We start from the raw sequence: 11892 nt of genomic DNA on the forward strand, positions 1-11892 counted from the left end.
TCTGGTATCAAACTTCCTGTTATATACCAGTAGCTAGTCTTTCTTTAGTACACAGCCGGACATGATTAAAATATCTAGTTAACTTTAGCTGGTCTTGAAATAAGAACATGAGACTGGGGTGTAGGGTAGATAGGTGCTTGGTACAAACGAGGGGCTGCGGGGCAAGACGGATGGTGGATGGACCCCTGCTATTCGTAATCGTACTGGCAGTAATTAATAGTAACGCGTCTCCCTAAACTCGGACGCGTCGTTTCGCGACTCCTCCACCTTGGTCTCGAAAGCTGCCATTGTTCACCATCGCCGCCACCAACGAAGCTGAGCACCACCTCGGAGAGACTCCCAGCTTCTCCTCCGTCTCTCAGCAACGATGGATTCGACCACAGCTCCCCGATCTCGACCCCAACCGCGCCCAGCCCACACCCAGGGCACCACGCGATGCGTCTACACTGCCGACGGCTCCCGTCTCGTCACGGTCGGCTCCAATAACCTCATCCGGATGTACAAGACGGGCTCTGACGGTGAGCCCGACAACATTGACGACTGCCAGGAGCAGAACATCGCCCTAGCTGCTGGCCAGGATATCTTTGTCGTCGCCGCCGAGGATGGCACTGTCAGCCTCTACTCCATCGCCTCCGCCGCCTTTGAGCGCTTCCTTGCGCGTTCCACCCTCCCTCTCCGCGATGTCGCCCTGACCCACGATCACAAGTGGTGCGCTGTTGCCGGTGACGAGCTGAGCGTCAAGGTCGTCAACACCAACGACATTTCCCAGGTCAAGTACCTCCGCGAACACGCTCGAGCCACGCGCCATGTCAGCTTCGACCCCCAGGGCCGCCTGGTGACCCTTTCGGGTACGGATGGCATCGTCTACGTTTACTCGCTCATGGCCGACGACCCGGAACTGATCCGCAAGGTCGACGGAGTGATTGGCGCCATCGATGGGGATTCAGATGCATCGACTAAGGCCGTCTGGCATCCGGACGGCAGGGCCTTTGCCGTGCCGACGCCGACAAAGGATATCCAGGTCATCTCCAAGAATGACTGGGAGAAGCAGCGATCCTTTGCCAACGGCCACCTGTCAGAGATTACGGCCATTGCGTGGTCGCCCAATGGCTCCATGCTGGCGTCGGCGAGCAAGGACGGCAAAGTGCTCGTCTGGGAGACAAAGACACAGAGCGTCGTCGCGCGGTACGACTATCACAATGTCATTGACCTGGCCTGGCATCCTTCCAAGAACATCATGTCCTTCACTACCACCGATGGCGAGGTCTACATCTACCCCGACTTTCTCTCCGACCAGTTCGCCCCTCTGCTGAAGCTGCCGACCCAGCCCGCCCCTTTCATCCACGACCCGCTCTCAGAGATCTCTGCCAACAGGAGACCGGCGCCGGTCAATGGTCATAAGAAGAACGATATCCCTTCGCGGCCCCGCAGGGAATCTCTAGGAAGCCTAGACTCGTTCTTGGGTGGCGATGATCCGGATGGTGACGACTTTGTGGTCGACGACGACGGTGCAGGATACGCAGTCGGTGGCCAGAAGAGATACCGTGAAGGAGATGATGGGGACGAGCATGCGAGAAAGCGTAGGCATCTCGAACCCCAATACCATGAAGCCTTCCAGTCTGGATCCACGCCATGGAGGGGAAACCGCAAATACCTGTGCCTCAACCTCATAGGCTTCGTCTGGACCATTGACCAGGACTCGCATCACACGGTGACGGTCGAGTTCTACGACCATGAATTCCAGCGTGACTTTCACTTTACCGACACCTTCCTCTACGACAAGGCCTGCCTCAATGAGCACGGGACCCTATTCTCCTGCCCCCCGAAGGACGACGCGCCGGCTACCATTTTCTACCGCCCGCACGAGACCTGGACGCAGCGCTCCGACTGGCGTACCGAACTGCCTAGAGGCGAGGCTGTGACAGCCATGTCTCTCAGCGACTCCTTCATCACCGTGACCACTAGCGCCAACTACGTCCGTGTATTCACACTCTTTGGAATGCCGTACCGTGTCTACCGCCCCAAGAGCACCCCTATGGTGACCTGTGCGAGTTACAGGGACTATGTGATTACCATGGGCAACGGTCCCGTCGGGCCCGATGGCAACACGCGGCTTTTGTACACGATTGAGAATGTCAAGCGTGACGAGATTTGCCAGAACGAAGATACTGTGGCTCTGCCGGAGGGGGCCATAGTCAAGAGCGTATTCTTCTCAGACAATGGCGTAAGTGCTGTACCCGCAAAACCCCTTACTTATGCTTTTGGAAGCTCACCATGTTCCACAGGATCCCTGTATATACGACTCAACGGGCACCCTGCTTACACTTCTCCACTGGCGTCAACCCTCGCGTGCCTGCTGGGTGCCCCTCCTCGACACCAAGCTGCTGCCCCGTCTCGCCTCGGGGCGCAAGAGCGAGACGTACTACCCTGTCGCTGTGGCCGACAACAAGTTCCATTGCATCATCCTTAAGGGCGGCGACCAATACCCTTACTTCCCCCGCCCGCTCCTCTCCGAGTTTGACTTCTCTATTCCCATCTCTTCGCCTCCCAAGGAGAAGGAGGAGAAGAAGAAGAAGAGAAAGAAACAAACCGAGGACGGCGAAGATGACGACATGGAGGATCTCGATGATGAGGAAGAGGATGAGCAGAGCGGCGACTCTGAGACCAAGAAGCTTGAGCAAGCCTTCCTGCTCAAGGGCGTGCAGGCCGCACAGATGCGCGACCTCGTCGACTCCACAGCCGGCGGCCACGCGCAGCGCTCGCTGTTGTCGCGCCTGGAGCTCGAGATAGACAAGACACTGCTACAGCTGCTGGCCGTCGAATGCCGTGAGGGTGAGGAGCGCGGCATGCGCGCCCTGGAGATGGTGCAGCTGATGCGCGACCGCACGGGCCGTATGTTCGACGCCGCAGGCAAGGTGGCCGAGCGGTACGGGCGGACATTGCTGGGGGACAAGATCCGCGAGGTTGGGGAGAAGAGGGTTGGCGGCATGGACGAGGATGACTATTAACCTGTTGTGGCCCCGACTTGGAATTTAGGGGAATACGATGGGACCTACGGGCGGGCATATAACTTGGTTGGGAACTTTTGTGTGATGGAGTTGGGTATTAAATGATCAAGACGTGATGATGGTTATTATTATTGTTATTACTATTAAGAGCCGTGGGGAATATCTGAACCCTGATATTGGGTAGTCGCTGATTGATAGAGGGTCATTGGTAACATGCGTGTGCCGTACGGACAACTTGAGAACCTGCGCATCAGCTACTTCTTGTCCGAGTCAATACTGGGGTAGAAAACCATCTCCAAAAAGTTCTTGCACAGATGGCCTCTCCTCGGGGAACCAGCGCAGAATCCTGCGTGAGAATGCAAAGGGAAGCTCCTTGTCCTTGCCCTCTAGACGCCTCTCACGCGCCTGGATGGACTGGTTGGGAATTGGCGTCGTAGCGATACCAGTTGCCTTGACCGCCAACAATGTTTATCTACCTTGAAACTTCCACCATGGTCGAGGAGTGACACCAAAGCCGACCGAGGCGGGTTCGTCGTGGTTAATTGGGAAAGGTTCGAACCTGTACGGAGTACGGACGGTGTCCTTGCCATGCATGCTTGATGGCCTAGATGAGGGTTGAGGAAAATGAGCGGGCGTATGGTTGCCCTGAGAACCCGCGGGACGGCCGATTGTATTGCTCGCATGGTGGGCAGTAAGAACAGTGTGGATTAATAGAAGCTGGTACTACAAAAGCGGTAAGAAGGATGTTAGTGTATCCCTAACCCTGCCACAGCCAAATGTCTCGACCAGCACATGTTTTTCCATCAGTGAGTCTTTGATATACGTCCTTTATTTAGGTAGGTATGGCACATTATACTTATGTATATAGGTAAGTATTGTATTTACTCGTAAGTACGTATGTGTATCGCCAAAAAGCAAGATTGGTGTTTTCGAAGTAAACACCAAAAAAAGAACATACAACAGCCGGTATTCGCTGGTCGTCACCGACCCAACTACTAATCAGCCCCTCAGCGGCTTGACTCTGGGAGAGCGGACGGGATCCCGTATTTTCCACTAGGTATGGTCGTATGTGCTGGATATCAGGCCGGTAACACCTTATATCCTAAGATGCCCTCTGCCCCATATTAAAAAGAACACCAAAAAAACATACAACAGCCGGTATTCGCTGGTCGTCACCGACCCAACTACTAATCAGCCCCTCAGCGGCTTGACTCTGGGAGAGCGGACGGGATCCCGTATTTTCCACTGGGTATGGTCGTATGTGCTTGTTTGTGGACAGCTTCAGACTATATTCCAAGATGCTGCCCGCCCCGTGAACAGAACACTAACGAAACGCCTAACGTTCTGAAGTACAATAATAGACATAGTCATCATATGCCAGTGCAGCTGATGGTGATCCCAAAACTGAGCTGTGACCCCGCCACCGAATTTCGGGTTTGTGTGACAGTGTGGTGCCTTCAATGTTGGTTTAGAGCTCGATCTGCTTAGAAGTGGCACCCATCACGAAATTCTGTTGCCTAGTAAGTAAACAACATGAAGCCAAGGCTGATACACTCGAACCCCCGTTTGATCCAACTATTGTGACTTCCTAGCAGAGATGAGCGAATGAGGGCTCGAGATTAGATTTCAGCGCTACGATTTATAACTTTATGATTAGGGATATTTTAGTGAAGAAGCCAAGGTTGAAAAGCAAACATAGAGCACTTCGTACCACGTAGCTGACCCAACAACGGAAAATGCTGTCAGCGTACTAACAGGAGCTGACCAGGCTAAGCGTGTTACTTGATTAGGCCGCGACAGCAGTTGAATCAAACAGGGGTTCGAGTGTGTATATGCATCACCGAAACATCTGCCTGGATTCCAGGCAGAAACATGTCAAAATCTAGATCCCTTTAGAAACTTGCTTTTTCGGCTTTGTTACAGAGTACACTTCGTTGACACTCGGCAGGCGACCGTTTATTTATAAGTTACCTGGGGTTTTGGTTCCCCTCTCGTCAGGTTTCGTCCTGTGCTCATCCCGATTATCAAAATAAAACCTCCTCAACATCTCCGGGCCTTGCAACTAAAGCTCAATCATTTTGACGGCCAACTCAGCATGTCTACCGCAGCAAGCAAGGACATGAACGTGTTCGCACGGTGGCGACCTTTGACCGAGTCTGAAGCAGCCACTGGCGAGATTGCCCGCACTACACTGGAAACGCCCTCCAAACTCACGACCATCACCGCTTCCCCCGAAGCAAACGCCGTCAAGGTCCGGCCCTGGGGAACCTTCCCCATCCCCCCCTGGAAGAGCTCGCCGGCCTTCCGTGCTGTTTTCAACCCTGAGACCGACAATACCACCGTCTACCAAACTGTTGTCGCTCCCGCTCTTCCCAGGCTCATGCTTGGCGCAAACTGCAGCTTCTTTGCGTATGGACACTCTGGCAGCGGCAAGACGCACACCATGGTCGGGTATGACCAAGAGGGCGAGGAGACTGTAGGTCTGTCTCTCGCTGCTGCGCGCGACCTGTTCCAGTTGCTTGATGCGGCGAATGAGAGCGACCCATCCCACCCTCTCGGTATCGGCCTGAGCGTCTTCGAGCTACGCAGCAAGAACGCAATCGACCTCCTCAACAATGGCACCAAATGTGATATCAGGGAGGGCCCCGATGGAAAAGTCCATATTCGCGGCCAGCCGGAGATGCTCGAGAGCGGGGAGGTGCGCGTCAACTTCATTGTCAAGCAAGCCTGCTGGACGTTCGAGGACCTCAAGAAGAATCTGAACAGAGCGATGGCTTTGCGTTCCGTTGGATCATCTGCGGTACACGATCAGAGCTCGCGATCTCACGCCATCCTGGAGTTTGAGATCATCAACCAGCGGTTGATTGACGCACGAGCTGCCGTCGTCGAGGAGAAGGCCAAGGCGGTCCCCATTTGCAAGGAAGTAGATGATCTTTTTTACCTTCTGAGCGAAATCAAGAGGAGGGACAGGGACGGGGAGTCTGGGACTAATCAGGTCGATCCGAGAGCCATTGATCTGAAGAAGGAAGCTGTCGAGAACGACCTGGCTAGAGCCCGGAAGCTAAGAACCAAGCTCCAGGCAAAAGTCACTGCCGCAGAGAAATCCATCGCCTCTCTCTCCAAAGGAGCCCGTGCCCCGTGCCTGGGCACCAAGCTGGTGTTCGTGGACCTTGCTGGCGCCGAGTACCACAACTTCAAGGCAGACAACAGCGACACGTCCATTCACGAGCGCCAAGAGGGTTTCCAGATCAACTCGGATGTCATGGCACTGAAGGAGGTGATGAGGGCGTGGTCTAAGGGTATGCCGCGGATCCCCTTCCGTTCGTCGCCTCTCACCATGGTCCTGCGCGAGTATTTTGCAGGCCATAAGAAGGGCATCTCGGCTGTAATTGTTACGCTGTCTCCTGCTAGGGAGCGGTACGGCGCTACCCTTGATTCACTGCGCTATGGCAGCATGGTTGGGGCTCCCGCTTGAGATAAAATACAGGGTGAGAAGATGAAGGCTGACTTGGTAAGTGGTCAAGAAAAGAAAATAAAAAAAAGAACAAGACACTATCGTGATAATACACGTATTCGTATACAAATTTTCTTGCCCGGCCATATTCGGGCGTATTTTGTGATATATATATTTCTATATACATATATACTATGCATCGTAAGTAGGTGACGCTCTAGCCTGAACTGTAGGGTAGTTTAGGTTGGGATTCGTCGTCTACGAGTAGGATTTTAAGATTTTACTTATAACTGGATCAAGACATTATGTTTCTCCCCCTTTGAGGCTAGGTTTCATCGGCCGTGCATTGCACTAACACGTTGATGTTCCGTCCTTCGTCATTGGTATTGATTCGCGATGTCAGGCTGGGTTACCAAAGCGACATTTTCGCAAGACCCGCGAGCTCAAAAGCCTGCAAAAGTTGGTTAATATCTTCGCGCCCAGCACCATGAATATCGCTTGCCAGCTGGCAGGATTCAGGCAGTGCTACATGTATCCACCGCCTAGGAGTCAGCATGGCGCGCGGATTTTCTAGATGCTTCCCTAAATAGTCATTGCTCTGATAGTATGTACTACAGAGTACTCCGTATGTAATGTAGTAATAGTAATAGGTAGAATAACAAAGGGGCGGTGGTTATGCAAATTGTAGCATTGAAGTCGGGAATCGGCACTCCTGTGGCGCTACCTCAACTGCCGATCTGTGGGGTAAATGTCCAAAAGGGGTAACAAGGCGGTTTTATAAGTGGACGCAGATATTCCTTCGCGTCTCAATTCCAAGGCTGCCTGAGCACATTGGGATCTGATCGTCTACCCGGATCCTAAATCATAGTCGGGTGGAGCCTTTTGTACGCGGACGCAGCGGGAGTATGGGAGGATTCTATCTGGGCGTTGTGGGATCAAGGGGCCGTAGGATTCTCCCCCCCCCAACCCCCCCCCATGGCGGTATGACGATCATTGATAGCTCGGCCGCCCGACGACGCTGGCGGTACAAGCAATAACTTCTTGATGCGGTTTAACTTGAGATGCAAAGCTGATCACTACGGCTCGCAGAACTAGGCATCCACGTTGTTGCCAATAGAGAGACGCATGGCCTCGGGGTAGGATCTGTAGATCTCTTCAACACTGGTTGTTTGTGAAACTAGAGCTGGAAAGTCATGCCTTGGCGTCTGGACGTTCACCCTGAAGAGTCATGACGCTGTGGCTATAAGAACGGCGGGTTTCTGCTGTTTTGGAGTGATCATCATTCAGGACCAGAAAGCCCAAGCTGATCTCTTATCCACTACTCCACCACTCCCCCTTCTTCCAAGTCTCTACCAGTCATCATGGCCGAAGCAATTGGTGTCATTGCCGGTGTGCTGGGTATCATCCAGTTTGGGCTGACCAACTTCAAGGATGAACCTCTGCCCGGGTCTACTGTCAAGGTTGCCGTGGCCCTCGACGGTGCCAACGGGGGGACGGACAATGGCGGAGGCGATCTGCCAGACATGTGAGTGTTCAGCATCCACGAAAACATGGAAGCATCCCGTATTTCCAGGGCATCCCTGACCAAGATCAGCCGCGTGTGGAACGAGTACGTCGACTACGTGGGCATGACAACCGACCCAGGTACCGTATCCGACGGCAACCTGGGCGAGGTGCACATCGAGCACGAGAACCAGGGCGTGTACTCGCTCTTCTCGGCCAACACGGACGCCATCTGCATCGCCTGGGTCACCAACTCGTGGAGCGAGGAGCGCGGCGGCAACAAGTACGCCGTGAGCGGTGACTTTGGGCGCGAGTGCGGAGGCACCTGGTACGCCAGCGGCATGTATCCGTCAGACCAGTCTGACCACCAGCCTGACTGCTTCTGGATCGACGGCAACGGCGACCAGCCCAAGACGGGCTTCCAGGTGCGCTGGCCTGCCTACTCCGGCCAGGACTGGGACGACAGCAACACCGACCCCCAGGCCTTCTGCAACGGCATCGACTTTGGCCTGCGTGATGAGCCCGACCCTAACACCATCACCTACGCCACCAAGGAGGCCACCTCTGAGAAGCACAAGAGGCGCGCTGCCGCCGCCGCCGCCTCTGCCCTCCGCCGGCGCAACGCCTGGGTCGCCGAGGAGCTCGTGGTCAGCGACTCCGAGTCTCACTCTGCCCAGCGCCTGTGCGAGTCCGAGTCCTCCATGGGTCCCGACTTTGTCCACACCGAGGAGGGCCTCTTCTGCGACATGGCCACCAAGACCCTCTACGAGTTCTGCACCGAGGACAAGACCGAGGCCTGCTACAACCCGGAGACCCAGACCGTCGTCGGCGCCAAGGTTGCCAGGAGCCTGCCCTACAAGCGCGTCCGTGACTGGCGCCGTGGCAACTAGAGTGGCTTGGGTGGGTCGGTTGTTGCTCGAGCCTTTGATTCGGCATGTATATAAAGCTGCTACTTATATCCACATAGAAGGAGGTGGTTTGGGGTACATGTTTTCATAAAATTCATAAACAGCCATGGACGCCCTGTTGCCTTTCACTCATATGACCTGCATCAATGGAAAACTGTACTGAGCAGGCACAAGCCGAAATCGATGGCGATGTCAATGTTAGCCAGTAGGAGGAAGATGATGTTTGAGATGAGTTCATTGTAGCCCCCTTCCACAGTGGATACGATGATGCAGTAAACGACATAGCGCCGTAGAGAGAGCATCGCGCTGTGTGTAAGTCTGTGGGCTTCCGGCAGAGGTGAACAGAATGGAGGAAGTTGTTTTGCAGACGGGAAACAAGTGCCAGAAGGCCCTTTTGAAAAGATTTCTGTTGGTTATTCTGCCCCTACAAAGCCTAAGGGGTTGAGCGTCTGACACCTTATGTGAGAAGGAGTAGCTAAACCAAGCCGACGCTCTCCCAATAGTCAAAGTCATCTGCGATACTAGTCTTCTACTGGGCGTGGTTGTGTGCACAAACCCAGGTATCTTGTATATCGTTCGAGGGCATATTGCTTTTCTCGGGAACTAAATACGCTGTAACCAATCTCCATTCCGGCGGTGGAACTCGAAATGACACACTCATTGTCGGAATATTTCTCTACTACTATATTATCATGAGGTGGATTCCTCTACTCGGTATGATAGTATCACCCTTATATTGGTTCGCTGAGTATGGGGATATATCACTCTGCTTACTATCACGAAATCCATAAAATATCAGAATAATATATCGCGGATAGGGATCTATCGCAGAACGGGTATCTTGACTCTTTATTTTAATGCCTGCTCTGCCTCCTCCTCTCTGTGTTCGTGCGACCATCACTATCCTCCTCAACCTCCACAGCATATGTGTACTGGGCCTTTATCCCCTGGCTTCTATCCGAGTCACTATCATGCAGCCTCGTCCAGTTATCCCTGCACGAGCGGCCCTGCACCGTGGTCAGGCTGATGCCCGCGTCGGTCGGGTTGCGGAAACCGCCCCGTGCGCCGCGGCCCTCCTTGGATGAGCCCCCAGCACCAAACGTGATTATATCATCCGTGTTGGCCCTGTACTCGGCCGAATCGCCGCTGGCATCGGCGTGCTTGATCCGTCGGACGACGCGTCGAAGGGAGGGGAGGGACGAGGCCATGATGCCGATGCTGCTTTCGATCAGGGAGCAGAAGACGATCATGGCGGACCAGTCTAGGAGGTGTCACTTGTCAGTTATTTCACCCGAGCAGAAAAGGGGGGTTGGGTAATAGCAATACTCACAGTGCCTATCCTCGATGCCTCCGTACTTTTGCACATATGGGATCCGCACGACCGTAATGATGGAGGCCAGCGAGGCAAACGACATGAGGCCCAGGACCTGCAGCTTGGCCTGCATCGTCATCTGCGTCCTCCACAGCAGCAGCGCGGGGACCACGACGAGGACGGCGTCCGTGACGATGGTGCACACGGTGGCGATGTACCCCAGGGCGATGAAGATGACGGTCGGGGCGCACCACGCGGCGCCCTGCTCGACGAGGTACGGCCTCCAGTGCGCCTCAAAGGGGATGCACTGCACGGCAGTGCCGACAAAGGCGGCGATGAAGGAGACGAGGGTGATTGCCAGGAGCACCCAGACGACGATGCGGAAGACGCGCTTGGCGGCGGCGACGCGGCGCAGCGTCACGCAGATGGAGGCCTTGATGAGGGTCATGGCGAGCGCGTAGGCGAGCAGCCAGATGATGTGGAACTTCATCGACTGCTCGAACCGCCACTGGTTGAGGTGGATGTCGCGGGTGCCGATTCCCGTCAGCTGTGCTGCGATGGCGATCGACACAGAGACGATGTGGGAGATCTGGAGGAACAATGTTAGACAAGCCACTTGTTTGGCCATGAATATGATTGCGAGGCCTACCGCTCCGCCCACCATGAGGCCATCGTCCCATCCCAGCACTCGATCTTGATATCGCACATATGTTCGGACCGCGGCGAAGAGAGTCGAGAAGAAGAGCAGGATGCTCGAGACGGCGATGATCCCCAACGGCAGTCCCGCAGGCGGGATGAGCCGGGCGCCGGGATCGATGTCGTCGTTCCACCTGCTGGTGCTCATCTCTGTCTATCGCTCCATCATTTGCGACATGTCGAGAATCTGCGCTCGCAGATCCACCTACCGCCCTGTATATATACTCTAGTGTTTAGATCTGTCCAGGCATGGGACGTGTCCCTCCCCTCAGGGGAGACACATGTTCGTTTCAGCAAATGCGTATGCCAGTGCTCACTGCTATGTAAGATAGTGGTTCCTTCAGTCTTACTGCCGCATAAAATATCTTGGCCGCATCTAGACCCCAGTTAACAAGCCCCTGTCACATATGCATATCGCCACGGGTGCCGTTGGTAATGGCCCCGATCCAATAGGGCCGTATCCAGCGTTGTATGCTCTCCACTCAAATCCTTGAATATTTTGACCCTAGCCGGTAGTTTATGCTTGGCGACCAGGTCCCCACTGAGTGAAAGACGAATTGTCACCTTCAAAGAGGGCAAACGCCCGAAGGACAGTGGGCCTGTCTGTGTTTCTCCGCTCGCGCAGACGTTCAAGGCTAGGTGCAAACGGGGTTTATTCAGAGTCAGGTTCGCCATTCTTAGTATCACCTATCGGGTAGAAGGATGTCGCCTGCATATATGTTATTGATCCTTGTCCCAATATTAAAAAAGCATGTCGACCATGTCGGAGTGCCCCCTACACCGCTGGTGGGTGGGCGATAAGAGGTCCCATTCAGTTGAATTCATAGACTAAGCCTATAGATGACCTTGCTCGATAACGACGTTGACACCACGGCTGCCTTCTTTAACCATGGGCACAAACATGTCGTGATCGTATTCGATGTCTTCGGCAGTCGTACCACAGAGTCGCATATAGGGTATGACTCGAAGGGCCAAGGCCGCAAGACCCAAATGTAGCTCACAGAGTGCGAG

At 54.3% G+C, this 11892-nt stretch overlaps 4 protein-coding genes across 4 annotated transcripts; 3 read left to right on the forward strand and 1 right to left on the reverse strand.

Annotated features, from left to right (window-relative positions):
- Positions 1-367: 367 nt before the first annotated feature.
- mcl1 (chromatin-binding protein CTF4) lies at positions 368-3008 on the forward strand (the record flags this gene model as incomplete). The annotated part of the gene is made up of 2 exons (XM_083195556.1): positions 368-2224; positions 2286-3008. The coding sequence occupies 2 exons, from the start codon at positions 368-370 to the stop codon at positions 3006-3008; spliced, it is 2580 nt and encodes an 859-aa protein (XP_083048572.1).
- Positions 3009-5103: 2095 nt separating this feature from the next.
- On the forward strand, positions 5104-6483 carry ACO1O0_006162 (uncharacterized protein; the record flags this gene model as incomplete). The annotated part of the gene is made up of 1 exon (XM_083195557.1): positions 5104-6483. The coding sequence occupies one exon, from the start codon at positions 5104-5106 to the stop codon at positions 6481-6483; it is 1380 nt and encodes a 459-aa protein (XP_083048573.1).
- A 1340-nt stretch (positions 6484-7823) lies between these two features.
- On the forward strand, positions 7824-8855 carry ACO1O0_006163 (uncharacterized protein; the record flags this gene model as incomplete). The annotated part of the gene is made up of 2 exons (XM_083195558.1): positions 7824-7987; positions 8036-8855. The coding sequence occupies 2 exons, from the start codon at positions 7824-7826 to the stop codon at positions 8853-8855; spliced, it is 984 nt and encodes a 327-aa protein (XP_083048574.1).
- Positions 8856-9727: 872 nt separating this feature from the next.
- ACO1O0_006164 (uncharacterized protein) lies at positions 9728-11029 on the reverse strand (the record flags this gene model as incomplete). The annotated part of the gene is made up of 3 exons (XM_083195559.1): positions 9728-10134; positions 10204-10774; positions 10835-11029. The coding sequence occupies 3 exons, from the start codon at positions 11027-11029 to the stop codon at positions 9728-9730; spliced, it is 1173 nt and encodes a 390-aa protein (XP_083048575.1).
- Positions 11030-11892: the final 863 nt, after the last annotated feature.

The sequence above is a fragment of the Amphichorda felina genome (assembly GCF_050947745.1).
Source record: "Amphichorda felina strain 45539 chromosome Unknown scaffold_6, whole genome shotgun sequence".
In the NCBI taxonomy this organism is placed as follows: Eukaryota; Fungi; Ascomycota; class Sordariomycetes; order Hypocreales; family Bionectriaceae; genus Amphichorda; species Amphichorda felina.